Source organism: Ascidia mentula, chromosome 5, assembly GCF_947561715.1.
Source record: "Ascidia mentula chromosome 5, kaAscMent1.1, whole genome shotgun sequence".
NCBI classification, from domain to species: domain Eukaryota; kingdom Metazoa; phylum Chordata; class Ascidiacea; order Phlebobranchia; family Ascidiidae; genus Ascidia; species Ascidia mentula.
In genome coordinates, this window is record NC_138570.1 from 8,228,613 (window position 1) to 8,250,084 (window position 21,472).

The window sequence follows — 21,472 nt, forward strand, 5'->3', positions numbered from 1 at the left end:
ACATTTTGGACTTCAGGCACAGTTTACACATAACAACATTAACAATCAAAATTAAAACCTACGAGTTTGTCCCAGGAACACGAAGAAACATATTATTTCTGTAAAAATTACAAAAATTGCATCGATCATTCATAACTTAACTACCACTGTTCTCACCTTCTCATATGGCCACATTACCAAACCTTTTTGACATCCGCTTGATTTCGACTCCTTCTAAACATAACTTTAATACTATAGCCAACCTGTTGCGACTTGTATCTTGTTCTTCAGTCCTTTTTTAAATCTCAAACTTTCGCACAACCAGCCAAACAAACCTGAATTTTGTTATACCTCGACGTTTCTTGGAAACAGTAACGCGGTAGGAACTTTAATATTTCTCCTATATACAACAATTAGCATTAACAACGTTTCCAGCGATGATTTCGTGCGACGGCAATGTGCAGTTTCCTTTCTCGTTGCTTGTAAAATGCGTCTTGGGAATCATTTGAACTGCAGTACACTCATTAAATATTACTTTCGAATAAATTAGTGCTTTAAAATATTGAAAAGGTGCATCACTATTTGGATAAAGCGCTCTTGGAACTATAAATTTACTTAGCCTTTTGTTGTACTGTACAAAAGATAAAACTATGGGAGTATTTAAGTCGGTGTCCAAATGCTTGTTTACACTATTTGCTGAATCATGTGAAATATGCTACGTCACAACTTTTTAACGAATCAGAACTCCACACGGATACTATGCACAGGCATCGAGCAATAAGTTGGTTACGAGGCAAGCTACAATAGAGGTGACATTAATTAAACGTTATGTCTTGGTGACGAAGCGGCTATTATTACTGCTGGTACATGTGGTACAACGTACATGCTTATTTTTTTCAGCCCATTAGTTTGTGTTACTGAACAACGAATAATGACCAAAAGGTAACTTGTGTTATTCGCCAATTTATTGAACTTATTGTGCAAAATACTCGAACATCAAGATGGAAATTAAGATGGCCAAAGGAAAATTGTTTTTAAAAAAAATTGTTTCTCAATTTCCAATTTTTCTGGTGTTATTGGAACTGCATTTTGAAGGTATGTAACCTATAGTCTATATGTAATGTGTTGTGGGCTTAGCCTACCTCTGTTCCAGATTGAAAAAAGTGTCATAATTTGCCAAATTTTACTTGAAATCCCTTTCTGAAAAATTCTTCACTGGATTGGAAACTTATCAATCTGGCCTTTTTATATTTTGTTTGCAACTGCAGTGATTAACAACTTTATGTATGAATGTATATATTAATGATGTCTCTTCTTTAGGAATAGAGGGTTTGGATAAGGCTGAATCTCAGAAACTCCTGTCCAGGGGAAACCAGCTTTTAAATGCCGGGCAACTTGCAGATGCCTTAACACAATACCATTCAGCAATTGGTAAGTTTTGTGAAATATTTAAGTAAGTCTGTTTTCGTTTTAATTTTATGTGATTTTAGACAATGATGGTAACAACTATCAGGCTTACTATATGAGGGCCACAGTGTATCTGGCAATGGGAAAAGCTAGATCAGCATTGCCTGATCTAAACCAGGTAAGCTCTTGACTATTTAACTTTAGACTTCACTAAAAATAAGTGTGACAAAGTTTATGACTATTTCCAAAAATAACTAAACTTTTTTAGTTGTTTTACCATGCATCTTGTTGCAGGTTGTTGTACTTCGACCCACATTTGTTCAGGCAAGATTACAGAGGGGTAACTTATTTCTAAAAATGGGAAAATTTAATGAAGCACAGGGGGATTATGAATTTGTGGTAAGTAACTGGATTTGTTCATCCTTTGCCAATGATGTGTGTTCATTGTTGTGTATTTTTCTTAGCTTGCTCATGAGGACAATGCTGCTGCCACTGCCAAAGTGGAAGAGATTAGACCTTTAAGAAGGAACATTATTAAAGCCCAAAAACTCATTGAAGAAAATGAAAATGCCCCAGCCATTCCACTGTTGAATGAAGTCATCGAGGTAAATATTGTTGTCCTGAGAATTATTAGTATCTGTTAGTATAAAAACATTGGTGTTTTTTAGTCTTGCCCATGGAACCCAGATTTTCGTGAGTTAAGGGCAACAGCCTATGAAAAACTTGGAGACTTGCGACGTGCTATCAGCGATTTAAAGCCAACCACCATGCTCCGATTGGATAACACAAGAGCTTTTCTAAAAATGAGCATTCTGTGGTACAGTCTTGGTGAAATTGACCAATCTTTAGAGTAAGTTTTTTTTTTGTATATATATTAAAGTTAATACAAATTTTTAATCATCACTGTATTTGGCATTTAGTGAAATACGTGAGTGTTTGAAGCTGGATCCCGACCACCGGGAATGTTACGCACATTACAAAAGTGTTAAAAAGTTGTTTAAAACTGTTGAAGCAGGCAAGAAACTCATGGAAGAAAGCAGGTGTGTTAGAGCTTTTGTACATATTTTGTTAAGTATGTTGTGTTGGTTTCACTTGCATATTTTGTTAAAGTAAGGATAAAGTTAGAAAGGGCATAGTTTTTGTCATGCCATTATTTCTGTTTTTGTTCCAGATGGCCAGATGCCATTGCTAAATTTGAAAAAGCGCTATCACAAGAATCAAGAATACAAGTTTTAAACGTTGATCTCAAGTTAAAAATTTGTGAATGTTATGTTAAGGTGAGTTCGTACATTCTATTGTAGTCCTATATTCCTCCCATTTGTGTATGTTATATGGGTTTAAATCTGCCATTCATTTGGGCCACTTTTGTAAGTAGGTGTTTTATTTTTGTTTCCTCTCATTGTGCAGTGGAACACTAATTACCCTAATGCCCTGGACTCCTGCCTGTTAGCAATACGCTCAGTGGCCCCAAATGATTTACGTGCTGCAGCTGGGTATGTGTTGCTGTCTCATTTGCACATCCAGCTTGGCAAATACAAAGCAGGTACATATGGTGGGAAGCGGCCACAATAACCAGCGTAGAGGATGTACTTTTTGTTGTGCTCTTAGCAAGTAGTCACTCATCAAGCTGTAGAGTATATTCTAAAAACATGTACACCAATGAATTTGTCGCAGAAAACTGACCCTAACTTCTCTGCCCAACTTCGGTGTACTTTTCACATGTTGCAAAAAACACCTTGAGATTAGTTTGTAGTTCTAACATAGATGGTGTGTTATGCAGGACAGTAAAACATCTGAAGCCATTGTTGCTGCGGATGCAGTGTTGGAAATTGAAAATAACAATATTCCAGCCTTATTTTTCCTTTCTGAAGCTCATACTCAAGAGGCTGAATATGAGCAAGGTAAATTCCTAATATGTAGTTAGATTACTGCTGTGGTGGTGGAAGTTCAGATAATTTTGACTTATACATACTTTACAATGCTACAGTATGGCAGAGATGTAGACATTACTTATCATGTTTTATGTAGCCTTGGAGGACTTGCAAAGGGCTGCTCAAATTGATGAAAATTACCCAGGCATAAAGGAAAAAATTCAAAAAGCACAAAAGTTGCTAAAGCAATCACAAAAACGAGATTATTACAAAATTCTTGGGGTGTCCAGGTAAATCTTCATTTAAAAAACTCCATTTTGAATGCATCTAAAAAGGATCAACTTTTTGCATTTTTTTTTGGCAGGAATGCAAACAAAAAAGATGTCATAAAAGCGTATCGAAAATTGGCACGAGAATGGCATCCTGACAATTTTCAAGATGAAGAGGAAAAGAAAAGAGCAGAAAAACGATTTATTGAAATTGCTGCTGCAAAAGAAGTTTTAAGCGACCCTGGTATGTTTATTATTATCATAAAAACGTAATTTTTTAGCGTATTTGGTTGAAGTCATAATAGAATATACTTTATGGTAGTTGCATAAAATTGTAGTTGTATACAGTGCTGGATTAAGGCTCTGCTGGGCCCAAGGTAAATTGTGTCAAGTGGCCTGAAAACACACATACATTGTGCTCACCAAGGTTAAATGTCACAGAAGAACAAATTTCTAAGAACAAAACAATTAATGTTTCAAAGTTAAGTTTGTGAATTAACTAACGATTCAAAGAAGATGTGGCTGAATATTTGATCTCTTCATCCCGAACTTATATCATTTAGTTAGCCTGGATTTCTGGCCGGCCCTGAGGCCCTACCTTGTTTGACTACTGGTTAATTCAGCACTGGTTCCATATACAGTAGCACACTGAATAAAAATGTATTCAGTGTTAAGTAAACATTTTTGCTGCAAATACTTTTTACACTCTTATAGTTAAAAAGGTTTTAACTTATGGTTTCAAAAGTTAGGTATGAATACTGTACTATTTGTTGTTCCACGGTGTTTGCTAAAATAATGCTCATAGCTTCGATCAAATGTAGATGTAGCTGAAGTTTCATTGTTTACTTAAAAAAAACTGGTGTATTTCAAAATATTTCACTATTTTGAATTTTAACATAGTTAGAAGTTAGAACCATCAGGCAGTGGTGAAAGTGGTGACAATTATGAGAATTTTCACCAAAATCATGGGTGGTTTTATTCAGGTATGTTATTTGTTTTTTACTGTAATTATATGTGTTTTAAAATGTGTTACCGGGTTGGTTTAATTTTAACTGATAATTTTTTTATCTTTAAAGAAAAAATCAAAATTCTTCACGATGGTTATGACCCCTTGGACCCTGACGAAGTTGCTGAATGGGAAAATGAGCAGCCTGAAGAAAGCAGTGAAAACATGTTCAAGTTCTTCTTTCAGAGTGGTGGAGCAGGAAAAACTGTGCACCAGAAGCCTTTCGAAGACTTGTTTCGTTCTTTCCATCAGGGCGCAAAGCAACCAGACAAACCCAGTAATCCATTTCATAACGAGGATCCAAGGCAACATCAGCAACAAGCTGAACAGATGAAACAACAGCAACAACAACATAAGCAGTATATAAGAAAGGAACAAGACCAGCATAAGCAACAACAACAGTGGGAAAGATCCAGAAATCCACACCAACAAAACACCCAGCAACAGCAGAAGTCTAGAAGTCAAACAGATCGTCGATACCAGTCCGAACCAAAGCAGGAACAGAGAAGTCGTACAGGTGATCAAAGTCAAGCTTGGGGACAGCAGAGTTCTCAGCATAAGCAAGACAGACGCACTCAGCAAACCACTGACGGTTCACAAGGCCAGCAAAGACAGTTTTGGACTGAAGGGCATGGTGGGAAGTATAAAGAAAAACCCCAGCAAAGATCCACTTTTTCAAAGCAGCATGAGGACAGTGAGACTTTCCAAGAAGGGAAACAACATTTTGGTAGGAAACGTACTCCTGGACATGATAAATCTTCCCGCTCAGAAGATTCAGCGCAGCAATCAGCACAAAGCTCCAAGAAGCGCAAGAAAACAAAAAAGAAAAAGACAAAATCAACATGGTCAGATGAGCCAACTGCTGAGGAAAAAGAAGCCGCACATCGCTACACCAAAGGCACAGATGGAAAGTGGTATTACAAACAAAATGACGGTCGATGGAGAATATCCGACGGGCCACCGCCCAAAGCCGAAAAGAAAAAAACGAAAAAAACAACCCAGAGAAGCAAGGCGAGACCCGAGGACGCAAAACAGGAAAATCGGGAATCGAGCAGTGATAGTTACATGGACGAGAAGGGCAACTTTTTCGTTAGGGGTTCTGACGGCAATTGGTACATGAGGGTAAGGCCCCCACCACCTGACGATGACTCAAAGGATCAGAAACGTCAGCATAAGTCTGGAAGATCGAAGGAAGAACCGCGAAAAGCCCCAAGAAAGGAGAAACAAACCCGTAACGATAGACCGAAGGTGTTGCCCAAGGGTCTTTTCTTCAACGACCGCAAGGAGATATCGGACCAGTACGGCAACTTGTACGAGATCCAGGCCGACGGGCGGTTCAAAATCGTGTATGTGTCAGAAGAAGGAAAGTCCAGACTCAAACGCCAGCCCGAGAGACGGGAGGAAGCACCAAGGGAGGAGGTGAGGCAAAGAAAAGATGAGAATAAGATCTTCCGCGACTCGGCCGGGAACATGTTTCTGAAGGATGCTCATGGCAACCTGATCCGCATCAAGTCAAAGAATGAAGGCGGGCAAGACCAGCAATCTTCCGGAAGACGAGCTGAAAATCAAAGGAAAAATCCTCCGAGGCATCATCACCCAGTGGCAGAGGAGGAGTTTGAAGATAACGAGGATGAGGAAGAGGAGGATTATGAAGAAGATGAAGTCGATGACCGCTATACGCAGAAGAAAAGACGTCAGTTCCAACAAGGAAGATCAGAGCAGCGATTTAGGGAACAGAAGCGAGCTGCCGAGAGAGGGCAGTTTCACCGGTATCAAGAGGAATACCACGGCCAGCGAACAAGGCGGAGAACGCCGGCACACGAAGAGCTCTGACCAGCTAGCGTTATCCCTTGCCATGTTACAGCTGTAGCAAAGAGTTATTTAATACCATATTTTTGTCAACTGACCTTAAAAGTTGCTTTACTGTGCTTCGTACCTGTGTTGATGCCAAGTGTAATAATTCGCACACGTCTTCTTTAAATAAATGTGATTTGAAAAAAAACGTGCAGTTTTACGGATAATTTTTGTTCTGTTCAAAATTCCGGATCCTTGTCCGCGGTAAGTTTTTAATGCATTTGCTCATGGGTCTTAGATTACGCGCGTTTGTTGACACTCGGTTGGGTCCAAAACAATCCTCATTTTTTACAATTTACAGAAAAGCGGCAAAAGTTCGACGCCGGTGTGGATCCCCTTGACCCAGAAGAGGGCCAGAACGGGGGTCGTGGCGGTTTCAATCCGTTCGGTCGGGGAGGAGGAGGAGGAGGATTTTCGTTTCATTTCGGGGGTCAGGGCGGACCGTTTAACGATTTTTTCCACGACGAGTTTTAGTCAACTACAGCCGAGGTATAATAGCATAAGACTACGTATCACAATATATTAAACTAAACAACAAAAGCCACATCGACCGTTTCAATCATATCTACCACCGTTTCAATAGAAATTGGCGATTTATGAGCCATTCTGTTTACCATGAAAGGGTTTCTTCGTTTTTTTCTGGTTTCTTGTTTTTAGCGCCTTGACCCACATTTAAGTTTGTGACGTCATTTTACACATCTTATTATATGCAAAAAAATAACATGCCATTGTACAGCACAGAAAGGTGACTTTTTGTACCGGTTTGTACAATTTACAAAAAAAATCAGACGGATGTCATTGAAGTCAAAGTGCGTTACTACGTTGCGAATCCCACATCAGTGGTGAAACAATTGATATTGGTCCAAATACACCCACACAACAACCACCTAACCTTTTATTGGGAATTGTGCGGAGGTTAACCGGAGTTCGAATTCTGACGTGGCCTAAATCGATATCAAACTAAAATATGCCTTTCTGCGTTCTCCCGGTAAAACACAACCAAAAAATTTTTTCCTACATTTGAATTGTAAAAACGGAACTTCTTGCATTGATTTCATTGAAATGAAACCACAATAAATAATATTAACACCCAGTTTCAAACTCTAATAATAACTTGCTCGCCTTGCTTCAACTTTAAAACATTACCATTTGACCTTTTTCTTGCAGTTATCTTCTATGCACTTACCCGATCAACAAAGAGCCGATCCAACTGAGTGCGAGGAGTCCGGGTGAGTCATCCGAGCTTCCCCGGGCTCCAGAAACTACTCGGTCGAATCCCCTTGTCCAAGTCCTAGGCAAATTCTATTTTTATCTTTTGTTTGTTGCTGTCTCTATTTTGCCCTTGTCGTATTAACTTAAAGTGTATCGTTGTCTGTGCGTGCTCGGGTGCCTTGTGTTTGCAAAATGATGTAACAAGAATCGATATCTGGCCAACTGGCCAGAAGTTGTATTGCCGAAGATTCGATTCGAACATGTTCCTTCTAAACTAAATCGTTTAATCCCACAGCCTTCCACGATAGATAGTTTTCAAGCTAAATGGTAATTTTGTTGCGAATTTGTTTTGGGTCATAAGTAAGATTTTTGTTCATCATACTTTAGTAAAACTGACTGACATGTCTGTCATTTTAACTTTTGACAATAGGCTGCAAACTACCTACGCTGTGTACAATTCAACATTTTTGTTCCTGTGCGTACTCTAGTGGCGATGTCGGCGCTTGATCGTGCGCATTAGCCGCCTTTTACTTGCAATTCGTCTTGCAATGCACCCAACTGCATAGCGATGATGAACAGGAAATACATTACATTTATGATGACCGGTCGTCGTTCAAACCAGCGTCAGTGTAGCTTGATCGAGAATGCTTGCTTTTGAGGAATGTTTTTGACCTTGGTTGGGTGCGGATGTTGTGGTTCACCTAAAGCCGAAATTTTACAAACGGGATGAAGTTTTTGTATTCTTTAGAATAGTATCTGCCAAATGGTGTCAATTAGTTGTGATGTCAGTGCATGAATAGTAGACGTCACAAAGTGTACACACGGGACCAACCATCAAAAGTTCTGTCAGCTGGCATGTAAGCCTAGAAATTGGAGTGTGGTTGCCAAAGACTAAGCAGCTGTCCCTTGTGGCTTTAATCATTTGTAATACGTTCCCTAACACCACTGACAAAGTACATTAGGCATGTCACAAGCGGTTATTTGAAACGTTGGCAAACTCCAACAGGTTTTCGGTGCCCATTTGTGCGCAATCAAAGCCCAAGTGGGAATTACCTCTACGAGAAACCGCGTTATAACTGGCAGCGATATATGTTTGCTAAACCGCAGTCCAACATGATACGTTGAACCAACTGTCGTTACTCGAAAAAAGCCAACTTTTAGTGCTTTTGCGGCAAAGCTAAAAGGTCAACGAACATGCGGGATTCAAGTTAAATCAAGCGAGCAGTAATTGGACGCACGCGTTTGGCTGTTGCAGTGTTTGTGCAATAAGCTGATGGTTGCATGGGGCAGTGGTAGTGGAAAGTACGCTGTCGTAAAGGGCGAAAAGGGTGTACGGTCTTGAACCTGCTGATTAACAGCGTTGCTATTTCCTCTACGTTGTGTAGGCCTACAAACGGTTTATGAATTTGTTCAAAAGTAAAGCAATTTTATGAGGCAAACGTTTGAATTCACAGTCCTGTAGGGTTTTCAAAAGTGCCTCGGAAGCTTTTGAAATGTCTGAGACAGACAAAGAAAAATCTTCAAAACAAAACAAAGAGAGGCATGCTCCGAGCCTGAAGGGGATTTGTATCATAGTTGTGTTGTTGGTGGTGTATATTCTGTTCAACATGCTTGGTGCTTACATTTTCGTTCTGATCGAAAAAGATACCGATCAGCCAAACGCTGAGCTGATCAGCAGGTTTATCGAAATAAAACGAAACTTCACAGAAAACCACAATCGATGCATGAGTACCCAAGATTTGGACGAATTCCTTGAAGTAAGTGATACTGGTGTAATCCAGTTGTTGTAAGGAAATGATTTAATCTTTTATTGACTTTTTGCAAGTTTGAATTTGTTGGCATATTCCGTCATAGAAAGGAAATGCAACATACCCTTGTAAACCTATTTATTATCAGGCAGCAATAGGCTTGTCCCCATGATAAACTACGTGGTTTCGAAGAACACCACACCGTAAACAAATGCACCCAGTTATAGCACCATGATGACAAATTGCCGAGGGTAAAACATGTTGCGCTGAACGGAAGGGTCACATTTATCACGTTCGTATTTTAGGCAGAAAATTTGGAGGCTGTACGGTGTTCTTAATTTACATAAAAGCACTCACGGAATTTACCGTTGACAAAGCAATTTAAATTGCTCTTAGGTTCGTGTTCACACTACACGCCCGGGTTTATAGAAATAAAAAATAATGTTTTCAACAAAATTCAATCGTTTTGCAATTTAGTGTTAACTTCTGATGGGGGGTGCTTGTAAGCTTCCAACGTACTTAATGTGTGTTCTTTGCGATAACAACTTGCAACACAAACCAAACTTATATAAATGACTTCTCTTTAAGGAAGTTCAGTTGGTGCTTGTTGACAGCATTGATGTGACAGGAAACTCGAGTTCGAGTCGTTCAAACGACAACGGAAAGTGGTCGCTGCACAATGCATTTTTGCTGGCCTTTACTATTTCCAGTACGATAGGTGAGGGGAGTTGCATGCGTAAACAAGTTTTAGTCTGCGCTGTTGGTGCAATTTTAAAATAAGGTGTGGGCCTATAAGTACAAAAATAGGCTAAAAGTTTTGAACATATATGTGCTATGTACATCATTTGTTTGAATAAGCCAGGCCAAGACATACAGCGGTTATTGTAATAAATATTGCCATGATTTTCAGGTTATGGAGTTGTCACTCCTGTCAAACCAGGAGGTCAACTTTTCTGCATCCTGTTCGCCTTTCTTGGTATCCCCTTCACAGGTTTACTGGCAGCGAAAATCGGGTTCGTCATGGCGTACTACATCAAAAAGGTGCGTCACGTAAAGAGCTGTCAAAACCACTTCAATGTCCTCAAAGCGTCAATTTAAAGTAGGAACAAGTGCGGTGTTACTGTGTTCAAAAGATTGGTTCTTGATGTCACTCAACAAAAAGTTTAGGAACATGCAGTAACCGACCTATATTAGGTTAACCCCGAGTAAGCCTAGCTGAATAGCAGGCGAAACGTCGGTAAATACAAGTTATGTTTTAATGTGCCAGAAGAAGAGACTATTAAGATATAGGGTAACTTTGTTTCGTAGTAGAGGGCCTGCTCATGTTTGCGTTTCTTGACCGAGACATGCAACGTTAATAGGGTTCGTGACAAGCAACACAAGTAAATTGGCTCCGCGCCATTGTATTTTGATCTCATCAATCCCCTTGAGATGACTTTGGCAAACTGTTTCCCACCTACAACCGGTGAAAAACAGAGTCACTTGGAAGAGCAAGAAGTAATGGCTACGAAACACGATAACTTTGGAATTTCAAATCATGAATTTTTCATTTGTAATTGCGACAGATGAGTACAATGACAAAAACACATCCCTTGGCGCTTGACCTTTCCTCGAAAGGTTAGACAAAGTTGGGAAAATGGAAACCTTTGCACAAAGTTCAAGTTTGTGCACAAGGTCGCCTAACTGGCACAAGTAACCTTCCCTCACAGCAAACCATTATCGCAGCAAAAAAAACACTAGGTTACCATTATTACCGTTATGTTTTGAGTTTTCCATGCTACCGGTTAACAAGCAGGCATTGAAAGTTATAATTTTTGTGCTGTTGCATCGATGAACAACCTTACTTATTGTATAACATTTTTTGGGGCATTTATTTGCAGGTAACTACTACTATATGCAGTCGAATCCCGATGGCGAAAACCCTGAGCATCGTGTTTACCACAGTGATTGGTACAGTCCTATACATCGTGGTACCCAGTTTGCTACTCACATTCGTTGGGAACGATGAAGAGTGGACGTTCGTCCAATGCCTCTACTGTGTGATTATAACATTAACTACAATCGGATTCGGATATTTAGTTCCTGGTAAGAGAAATTACAAAACTGCCACGCCACGTTCAACTCAGCAAAATGAAGCGCATGACTATATGGCTTTTCACCAAAAGAAGAGGAATGTGCGCCTTATTAGTTTTCGATGACAGATGTTTACTCCAGATGAAATAACCGGGATATATAATTAGTGCCTGCATAAACGTCATTGCTTTCATTAAATGGTTTATAAAGGAAGTGACGGTTTATTGCATATTTTTAGATCCCAGTTCTCAAGGGGGGATGCTGACAACGGTGGTAGTTCTTATTTGGGTTGTGGCCGGCCTTGCGTGGTTTGCAACTATTGTCAACTTAGTGGCAACAAGTATGAGCAAGCAAGCGAAAAAGATTAGCATGAAAGTCATTCCGCCTCCATTGAAAAAACGTGGGTCGCGTGATTGTATGGCAACATTTTCAGCGTTCGTAAAATCCGTTTAATATTTTCCAGAACTTGGAAAGAAACATATCGATGGAGGAAAAAGCGGCGGTGGGGGAGAGAAGTTTTCTGTTAGACTTTGTCATACTGCATGGAAACCTACTGCAAAATTGAACATTTTCTTTTTGCGCAGACGAGTAGGTCGGATAACAGCCACGAATTGGGATACGAAACGGACGTAAGAAAAGCAAGTTTGTTCTGTAGCGACGCATGCATACAAACGGAGCCGATCGTTCTGGGCCCGGGCGGAGTACATGCGATAGTTCACGCGCAAATGGACAAAGAATGGCCACAGTAATAAAAGCTTTCAGCGTAAGTTCACGGTTAATTATTTAATTAAAATGATTTGTATTTTGTAAAAAAATTCTGACATGACCAATATACACACGAAATCAACTGACAGCATGGGTACCGATAAAACCAAATTATAAGTCAGCCTCCCATGTCTAAGTAGAGTGATTCCTCAAAGATATTTTGTGTTTCGTGTAATTTATGCGAAGACAGCGTTCAGTTAGAGAAAGATTTGATTATCAACTTTATAACAGACACGAGATGAAAGACCTCGGTGGGAAAACACCCGGACAGCATTACGGTGGTCGATTGCTGGATTATCGGACGAACTTTTCTAATCTGTTGAAGTGCTGAAATGTCTAAATGCCAGCTTATATTATTGACACTTCCACGCGAGGTCGGACGTGGCCGTCGAAAACCCTGGCCCACAAAACTACCAAAAGGGAACAGCATGTCTGTCAAAAGACCATAGGAAATGGACTACAGTCATTTTATTCTCCGCCGTGCAATTAGTACTTGGCTCTGAGAATATTGAACCAAGTACATTTTCCAGTTGGCATATAGAGTTGTTGTACTGTTTTGAAACAATCTGACTTTCTTCTTTTACACGAGTAAAATTTCCCATGTAGTTTATATATTTGACGATACGGCGTCACAAAACTTACAACAGCATTAATAACTCAACTAAACTCTACTATAGCTATTATATCAGGTATTGTTGCACACCCTTGTGAAACATCGGTCTAAGTCCTTTTGAGATATCACTTTGGACTGCATAACACACCATTGATTGCTGCATGTATTTGTACAAATCAGAAAACAGTGCAAAAACGATTTTCAACTATCCTGAAGAATCAAGAAAACGTGCATAAATCTACATAAAAGCGTCGTGTCATTTATATTGCGTTGGTACATGCTTAAAACCTTTATACAATGCATTTTGAAGCACAATCCCTTTGACAGAACTGTTTGTATGCTCGTTAAGGCAGTGATCCCAGTTGGGAGTCTTTAATGTTTCAAGGTAAAAAACGCACTACTTAAATTGATTACTTGCAAAATATTTTAGAAACCAATACCAAATGGAAAATAAATTTTTAAACTTTTGTATATACCTTATTGCAAAAAAAACTCGGCACCGGAAAGCAAAAAAAAAACTAAAATGCGAAGGGATGTGAAAAAGGCAAGTGATTTAATATAAAACAATTGTTTTCGGTAAAAACTTAAAAACAAGGTCAGGAAAAAACAGTAGTGCAAGAGTTTAAACACGTTGCTTCATTACAGCTCCCAGCAACTTTCTCATGCTGGGAAAAATGCGAAATTGCGGAAGTCGAGTCAAACAAATTGCATAAAACAAATGGTGACAAAAGCATTTACACAGCCTTCAGTCAATGCGGACTGTGAATTCCATTCAAAATCAGGCAAGCAACCGTTCGAATAACATGTCGTAGCATGGCACAGGCGGCATAAGTTTCCGGAACCTTGACTGTGACGCTGTCAGGACGTATGTAATACCTTTGAAAGAACATGAAAAGGTTTATCTCGTCCCGTTGTAAATGTGCGACTGTTCGCGGTTATTGTATTCTATTAAACCCCTGGTATTTGCAATACGTTCAACTCAGGTAACGTTTCATGAGTGGAAATCATGGAAAAATACTGCAAAAATGTTCATATTGTTTAATACCAAAATAATTTTGTAAAGCGAACGCCAAATTCCACGCAAAGTTTGGAATAAAAACAGGGGTTGCAAACTAAATGTTTTATTGCTCACTTAAATTCCTCCTTATACTTGGAACGAGAGCGTGCGTTTGCCAAAGGAACCTTCGTGATAATGCGATGAAGTAGAATGAAACTCCGATACAAGCGCACGCATCCATTGGGCGTCAGAGGAGAGGAACGACTTCCAGTAACCCCAGCTGACGTCAAACTTTCGTTATCACGTGACTCTCCGTCATTGGTCCAGATTGAAACGCAATCCCGTATCAACAGGTCAAGGAAAAGTTCCTTCACAGAAATAACTGGTCAACAGCATAGTATGTAATAGGGACAAGTGACTTGTTTTAAATTTTGTGCCTCAGCAAGGGTTTTAAATAAATAAGTGACATTTCAAACAAAAGTTACTGCTATTTACTTCATTTTGTTTCTAAGCAAACTAACCAAAAAAAACAGTTGCATATTTCATAATTTCTTATCAAATGCAAGTAATAATTAATAAATTCAACTAACCACATTTTGACATTCACTTATTGCAGAAAACAGAACTTGACTTGTGAAGTTGTGATGTGGCACGAGTGGTGCACTCCAAACAACCTTATCATACAACAACGTTTTGCTTTGAAGAACTAAAGTTACATAGTCACAAACTACCTGCTCGGATATCACAACAAGATGGTACAGGATTTCAACTAGAGTGGTAAAATATTCTTCATACAGGCCAGATAGCTCCGAACTGCCATTGTTCAAAAAATAGTTGTCGGTGATCAAAGCTTTGATCAAAACATTGTAAAAGCTGGCACTGTTTCGAAGCAATAACAAAGTTCTTTAATGAAAACAAGCTAATGGGTTGCAATTTAAAGAGAAACCTTTGTTGTTGAATGCTGTGCTGGCAATTTGGCAAAGCTTCACTTTGTTTTATCATTAAAGATAAAGTTTCAGCAATGAGAATGCAGCATCTAAAAATATCGAACATGAATATCAAACCATACAGATCTCCATAAACATATATAGTCTGCTTTTCAATGGGATATCAAAGTTCATGAATATCACATAGTGTTGCATCTTGTTACATGCGGTTCAGGGCAATACAGAAATAAATTATTCAGGAGAGCACTTGAATTTCCACATCAGAGTGAGAACAAATAAAGCTACAGAACTCACTCCAAACCATCTGCATGCTCATTATCATAAACTGGCAGATTGCATTTGACAAATAAACCAGCAAGAGCTGTCAGCAACTGTCCATCTTGCCAAAAAAACTTCTTTATAATGCTGTATTGCTCTGCAGCTGTTTTCAGTTCATAAATGTACCTTGATAAAAACAAATTGCATTACATCATGAATGCAATTAGGAAATGTGTTTACTTGTAAATATGTTCACTGGCCAGTGGTTGTGCATGGCATTGCATTATGTCTTTCTTCAAATCCCCAAATAATGCATTCACAGCAGATAAATGAACAGATTTATTAGTCTGTGGTGGATCACGCGCCTCCATGGAATTCTGCACAATTATCAAGTAAACTACAAATATCTGGTAAATAAAGTAATAAAACACATATTTTGTTGATTGCAACCTACCAGTAAATAATCCCTCCATGCTGCCTTTAGCATAGGGAACACAAGGGAGTTGTTATTTAGTACATATGCATGCAGTTCCTTAACATTTGCCTTGTTTGCATAAACAGTTGGTTCTAAAACATCGGAATTCAGCTCAGAATCTGTCCATTTCAATGCTGACCTTGGTGATGTGTGGTTGTCTGAGATACTACTGCAGGAATCTAAGAAAAACAACTTCAAGATGGCGAAAAGGAAATTTCAATAAATCTATACACCTGTGTCTGATACTGGACTCTGATCCAGTATTTCAAACTGGCCACTTCTTGGTGGTGACCCTAAATAACTCCCGACATTGTTACTGTTGTTGGAATTCTTGTTGAGTGATGATTCTTTAAACGTTGGGGAGAGTTTCATTGACCCTTCACCAGTGCTATTGCTTCGTTTTGATCCAGAGCTGAACACTGACTTCAGAAATGAACTTTTCTGGCCCACATCATTTGTACCTATACTTTGTGTTGAAAGAGTAGAACCTAATGAATTGGAAAACTTAGGTTTGGAAGAATGCCTGATCAGGACGTGTAGTGCAACATCTTGTAATTCCCTCTGCAAAAACTTTGCCTTGTCATGGATCTGAACATACATCAAAGTGTTTGTTAAAATCCCAACAGATTTATGTGAATCAAAAAAGATCATACCTGTGATACACTACAAATATCACTATATGGAATGGAGTACAAAATTGATTTGGGAGGATTATCTATGACGTAAATGGCTTCGTCAGAAACTGCTAAGAATCTAAATGCATGGCTTTCTGTTTTTGACAGGACCACTGTCTGATCATATGTTTTGATTCCAGCACATATCTACCAAAGGCAAAATACACAATCAGGTTTATAACAATGCTTGCTGCTTTCGGAAAACATCAAGGATGTAGCAAAAGCATTTTTGTTTTTATACAACAACTCACCTTTACATCAACACTCCGCTTCAGAAAACTTTCAAACTTTTCATCTTTTAATGCCATTCATCAAAGAATTTATACTAAACCTCTCAAACTTTCAACACTAACCATCTTCAAATTAAAATTAAGTTCAAATTTAATTTTGCATTTATGAGCAACAGTGTTAGCACGTTTGTAATTTTAAAAAAAATTAAAAAATAATGATAATCGTTTTTGCTTTAACACCCAAAAATATGTCAATGTCTTTGCATAAAACGAACTAACTTTATGAATACTTTATGCTTGCATACCTGCTCCCCGTCAACACAGTGTTTGTGTAACTGCGAAAATCCACAAAATACAAAAAAGCGTTGCGTTTTGGCTAGGCAACGTACCATCGCTACTTTAACAGGTGCGATGGAAGGTCCACCTTCGTAATCCCATTTCCATTATCATGTTCCACATGTTTCTATGACATCTCTAATGTCTAATGTTGTTGAATCCAATGTGCAGGCCCTAAACGTAACGATTTGGCATCAAACACACGTAGCGGAATCGCAGCAAAAACCTTTAAATTGGCAACCACAGCTCTCAATTTCTTAAATTTGCAAGCCTCAATATTTTCCTCTGCAAATTACACATATCACTGGAACGCGCAAAAGCACATCTTTTTTTGAATTCCACGTTGAGTTTTCCTTGTGGATCGCGGAGGCATTTTACTTGAGTTGTAAATACAACGGCTGTTGTATCGAATTGTGTTGCAAATGGCCGGCCAACGTTCAGGTCAAGCTTTTGGGTTATATTTACAGACAAGAAAGAGCACATCACCGACCGACACAACACAAATCCCACAGAGCTGCGCAAACAGGCAAAAAATGAACAAGTTTCTCTGCATTCGTGTGTCAACAAAATGGGGATGCGCGGTCAGTAGTTGCGGTCTCCGTTTCATGAAAATTTCAGCTACGATACGTTTTACTAAAAATTGAAGCAATGTTGTTTGTCTTTTTCATACAAAGTAATGCCAAGAGATGCATCGCTAAAACATTTTTTTACGAGTGTTTGTTGGTTTTGCGAAAATATCTAGGGCGAAACAGAGAAGAGCTGGTACAGAGGGTGTTCTATTTTGTGCTGACGTACCGGACCGATTTCCAATATGGAGTGCGTATCCTTCAAATATCCTTTATGGTTTAACTCTGATTTAAACAAAGCTGCTTGAAATCACAAATTGTTGTTAAGGTTTATGCACAAAAATGGGTTTGTACGAAAAAAAACCTTCGCGAAAACAGTGCGTGCGGTTTTAACGGGAAAATGTAGATTTATTACGTCAATATATAGTCGAATTCGGTCACTCCGATTTGGTCTACGGGGGTCCGACTTGATTTCATTGTCCAAAAAATAAATTTACATTTTTCACAAAAATAAATATCATGAAAATGTCAGAGCCATTCAAAAGCAACATCATAAAAATTTCAGCAAATTTTAAATGCATCTCTTTTGTTGTCAGCAAGCCCTTTTAAGCAAACATATAAAAATGCCTTTAATACATATACATAGGCTACGCTTAAAAACTGCTGTACATCAGATAAAGGTTGCTGTCACTTTTTTTTGTAAAAAAGTCCTTAATTGTAGTTTGTCAAATCCTAACAAAAAGTTTATGCAGTATTTTAAAGATTAAGCCTGTTAAGATAAAAACGTAAAAACTAAAAAGACATAATCAAATAAAAACTGGTTTAGCCAGCATAGTGATAAGGATTGTACGTAATCCAATGTCCATTTTTATCTTTAGCTCGTTTGGCAGACGAGTGTGAGGTAAACAGAGACTTGAATGTTTCAGTTTGAAAAATTTTTTCTTCATTCAGTTTGTGCTTTGCGCCTTGCACGCTGCTACATGTGGACAGATTCTTAGGCTTGGAACTCGTTCCTGAAGTGCTTGGTCCCTTTTCCACAGCATCAATCTTTGTCTGCAAAAGAAAACTGTAATAGCAAGTTTCAAAAAACCTTGATTTTGATACTGTAAGTAAACTGGTCTACAATAACATATTATATGAATAAACTTGTTTCTTTTGCCAATCAATAGACAGTTATATTGCTACTAACCTTTGGTACATCTTTTTTCTCTGATTTCAACTTCTTTGACTTCTGCTTAGCAGCTTTTGCTGCCACTTTCCTTTCCTCCATTTTGTTTTTTAACTTTTCGACTTCAGGCTATATATTGGTGAAACCATTTAAAATTACAGATATAAATAATAATGTGTAATTTCATTTCTACCTCAGATCCGTTCAGCAAAATGACATCATTTTCTTTTACATATTCCTTAGAACAAGATGGGCAAAGATTCCCCCTCATCTGCTTGAGTGCCCTTTCGCTCAATACACAATTACATGAAAGCAGAAAGCAAAATCTAAAAACCAACAAATGTTTATCAAAACATAATAAATTTTAAACATATACAAACCTATATTTTCCATTCATTTCAATTCCTGCCACTGGACAAATGTATTTTGATTTGTGCGTGTCAATGTAACCATCTCCTTTCTCAGCGCTATTGCTCCATGCCTGGTTCTTACATAGTGTCAGAGTATAAATGTCTTTTAGACCTGCCATAAAAACAAATTGTAGTTTTTATGGAGTTTGGCATACTTATTGACAATACCCAATAGGTAAACAATATTTTTTATCAAATAGCAGCTTCTGTTTGCCATTATTGTCACTGTTAAGACATTCATTTACTTTTGATGTGCGATACTTTCTCTGGTTTGTCCGGAGCTTGTTTGTCCAGCAAGTATTCAATAATGGCATCCTTATTGTATAGCCTTGAAACAAAAAATATTTGGTCACAAAAAACTAAATGTAAATATAGAACAGACTGTGTCCATACTTTCCGAGCTCACATGCAACAATAGGTTCCTTAAGCATATGATTAGATAAGGTGCAGTACTGCCACTTCACAGCTAAGTCTGCATCCTTGTCTTTTTCCTCAGGTTTCTGTTTAGTGCGTACAAGTTCATGCCTTTTAGGAATAGTACCTCCATCGCATCCCATTTTAAGGTTTCTTTCTTTTGTTTATATTTAAAATTGAACAACAGATATGGGTGAGTTCTCTAAGTACCTGTTCAACAATTACACTGCAAAGATATTCCAGGTAATTTTTCATGCCAAAATAAATTTGGGTCTAGTGCGGAATCGCACCATTGGTACTACTATGGTACATTGTACATACGTTGTTTTTATATTTTTTACAAAACGATTTCAGTTGCCAAAATGCCATGAACCCAAAGGTATGTTAATGAGCACATTATCAGACATATATACAACTCGACACACACGATATTCTATTCAAAGGTAACTTCTTTTATGTCAGTGAAAAATAACGTCAACAAACAAACAACTTAACCAAGAAGTACTTTTCATTAAATTATTTACGATCATCCGATAAAAGTTTATTAAAACATAGAGATCAGTGATTTTTTCGTGTTTCTTTTTGTTTTGTTATACACAACACAAAATTTAAGAGCATGTGTTTTGCAAAGTAATTATAAACAACACTTGCTCATAGTTTTGTGTTAGTTGGTTGTTACGAATTTGCACTTGCCTTCAAAAACTAAGCCGTGATATAAACATGACGTCACATTTCCATGTGTTGTGTTAAGCCACAGACAACATAGCTGTCTCTAGTTCAACCTAAATAAAATCAACTTGCTATGGTAGCTGAGAAACCTTTGCGAATAAAGTATTTTCGGTACAATTAAGTTTGCAACCAAAGTATGTACATTATTAGTTAACTTTTGTTAATGCAAGTTAATGTTTTTTTGATTAATGATGTAACAAAATATATCCTGGGCAAAAGTAATAGTTGCATTAGTGACATAATTGTAATTGTATACCACTAACCATAATTTAAGCAGAAATAGAATTTAATCAAAATGTTTTTGTTGGCTATATTTTGTTAGTCCTAGTATTTGGAAATTTGTTTGTACATACAAAACTGTTTTTATAGATGACAGTGTTGCCGTAAAATTACTCAATTGCATAGTAATGATTGCAATGAAACAAATTTTAAAACTCAGTTCTTCAGCAACAAATGTATGCAAATGTCTTTTATCCACACTTCCCAGAGGCAACCATTCACACTTTCCGACACCCTTATTGTATAAGCTGCTGCCAACGGACAAACCACACCTTTTCAAATCACAAACAGATATTAAACCCTTGGACAATGAGAAGATTTGCCCTACCATCTTGGACAGATTTATGTTTAAATATGAATGCCCAGTCATGTCACACAACTCTATATTGGAAAAACAAAAACCTCTAATTGGAGACCGGCCAATTGATGAAAGAAACCAAATTGAAGCAAAAAAACAGGACCTTTACTGGCGACGAAGGCGTGCACTGAGACATCGGTAACAAACAAATGTTTTTTAAGGGTGCAGAATACTGGTTAACCCGTAATGCTGTTTCAGACTTGAAAGATGGAGACAACTGAACAAAAATCTGTACCAGGAAGCTTTAAATGTAAGGGCTAGGAGGAGAAAAAGAAAGCATAATGCAGAACTAAGGCGGTGAGTTGTCCATTAACCATCGCCCTTGTTTGCAATTATAATTTTACCAAATTGCAGGGAATGGGAGAAGTATGGGCTTCAGCAAGCTCCACCCAAACTGACAGAAAAGCAAAAAATAGATTTTGTTAAGGAATGGCAAGAGAAGAAAGTGTGGAATGAGGTTATGACTGCAGATGAACTGTGGGAATTTATGAGAGTCGAAAAAGTTCGAAGACAAACTGACAAAAAATAATGATTTATATCACTAGTTTATTTCAAAAAAATCAAAATTGCTCAACTGATAAATCTTGATGTTTATGTCAACATCGAATATAGTCAATTGGATGAAACTGCATTCACATCACACTCGAATTACAAATGTAACAACTGCATAGTACGAACAAAAACACTTTATAAGTTAATTTTAAAAGTAGCAGTTTCAAATGGTTGCAATTGGTTTTTGGAGTGTTGTAGCAGTGCAAAAACATTTATTTTAAGATCACATCTTTCAGTGACTTGTCATGTCTCATGTTTTAGTTGCGCTGGGACAGGGATATT

The 21,472-nt window shown here is 38.0% G+C and overlaps 5 protein-coding genes across 6 annotated transcripts; 3 read left to right on the top strand and 2 right to left on the bottom strand.

Annotated features, from left to right (window-relative positions):
* Window positions 1-883: 883 nt before the first annotated feature.
* On the top strand, window positions 884-8,173 carry LOC145901448 (dnaJ homolog subfamily C member 3-like). 2 transcript variants are annotated; one of them, XM_082989139.1, is made up of 13 exons: window positions 884-1,074; window positions 1,300-1,410; window positions 1,470-1,564; window positions 1,681-1,785; window positions 1,851-1,991; window positions 2,055-2,236; window positions 2,307-2,426; window positions 2,558-2,663; window positions 3,167-3,287; window positions 3,415-3,547; window positions 3,622-3,770; window positions 6,688-6,875; window positions 7,554-8,173. In XM_082989139.1, exons 1-12 carry the CDS (start codon window positions 981-983, stop codon window positions 6,858-6,860), a joined length of 1,530 nt encoding a protein of 509 aa, XP_082845265.1. In that variant the 5' UTR covers window positions 884-980; the 3' UTR covers window positions 6,861-6,875; window positions 7,554-8,173. The 2 variants fall into 2 exon arrangements, with proteins under 2 accessions (XP_082845265.1, XP_082845264.1); XM_082989138.1 differs by lacking the exons at window positions 6,688-6,875; window positions 7,554-8,173 and adding an exon at window positions 4,603-6,667.
* Window positions 8,174-9,057: 884 nt separating this feature from the next.
* On the top strand, window positions 9,058-12,543 carry LOC145902087 (potassium channel, subfamily K, member 16-like). The gene is made up of 8 exons (XM_082989944.1): window positions 9,058-9,355; window positions 9,935-10,064; window positions 10,257-10,387; window positions 11,227-11,431; window positions 11,658-11,819; window positions 11,883-11,941; window positions 12,004-12,182; window positions 12,416-12,543. The coding sequence occupies exons 1-7, from the start codon at window positions 9,092-9,094 to the stop codon at window positions 12,166-12,168; spliced, it is 1,116 nt and encodes a 371-aa protein (XP_082846070.1). The 5' UTR covers window positions 9,058-9,091; the 3' UTR covers window positions 12,169-12,182; window positions 12,416-12,543.
* Window positions 12,544-13,531: 988 nt separating this feature from the next.
* On the bottom strand, window positions 13,532-16,764 carry LOC145902086 (uncharacterized protein C12orf56-like). The gene is made up of 12 exons (XM_082989943.1): window positions 16,684-16,764; window positions 16,400-16,504; window positions 16,128-16,295; window positions 15,708-16,062; window positions 15,454-15,653; window positions 15,240-15,376; window positions 15,036-15,185; window positions 14,741-14,830; window positions 14,526-14,673; window positions 14,385-14,468; window positions 13,930-14,162; window positions 13,532-13,673 (listed from the first exon to the last, which is right to left on the bottom strand). The coding sequence occupies exons 2-12, from the start codon at window positions 16,454-16,456 to the stop codon at window positions 13,547-13,549; spliced, it is 1,749 nt and encodes a 582-aa protein (XP_082846069.1). The 5' UTR covers window positions 16,457-16,504; window positions 16,684-16,764; the 3' UTR covers window positions 13,532-13,546.
* Window positions 16,765-17,241: 477 nt separating this feature from the next.
* LOC145902390 (replication termination factor 2-like) lies at window positions 17,242-19,494 on the bottom strand. The gene is made up of 6 exons (XM_082990337.1): window positions 19,252-19,494; window positions 19,104-19,186; window positions 18,829-18,970; window positions 18,642-18,774; window positions 18,470-18,577; window positions 17,242-18,333 (listed from the first exon to the last, which is right to left on the bottom strand). Exons 1-6 carry the CDS (start codon window positions 19,413-19,415, stop codon window positions 18,103-18,105), a joined length of 861 nt encoding a protein of 286 aa, XP_082846463.1. The 5' UTR covers window positions 19,416-19,494; the 3' UTR covers window positions 17,242-18,102.
* An 880-nt stretch (window positions 19,495-20,374) lies between these two features.
* LOC145902305 (uncharacterized) lies at window positions 20,375-21,416 on the top strand. Its single transcript, XM_082990231.1, has 3 exons — window positions 20,375-20,776; window positions 20,837-20,935; window positions 20,993-21,416. The coding sequence occupies exons 1-3, from the start codon at window positions 20,409-20,411 to the stop codon at window positions 21,165-21,167; spliced, it is 642 nt and encodes a 213-aa protein (XP_082846357.1). The 5' UTR covers window positions 20,375-20,408; the 3' UTR covers window positions 21,168-21,416.
* The last annotated feature ends 56 nt before the right edge of the window (window positions 21,417-21,472 follow it).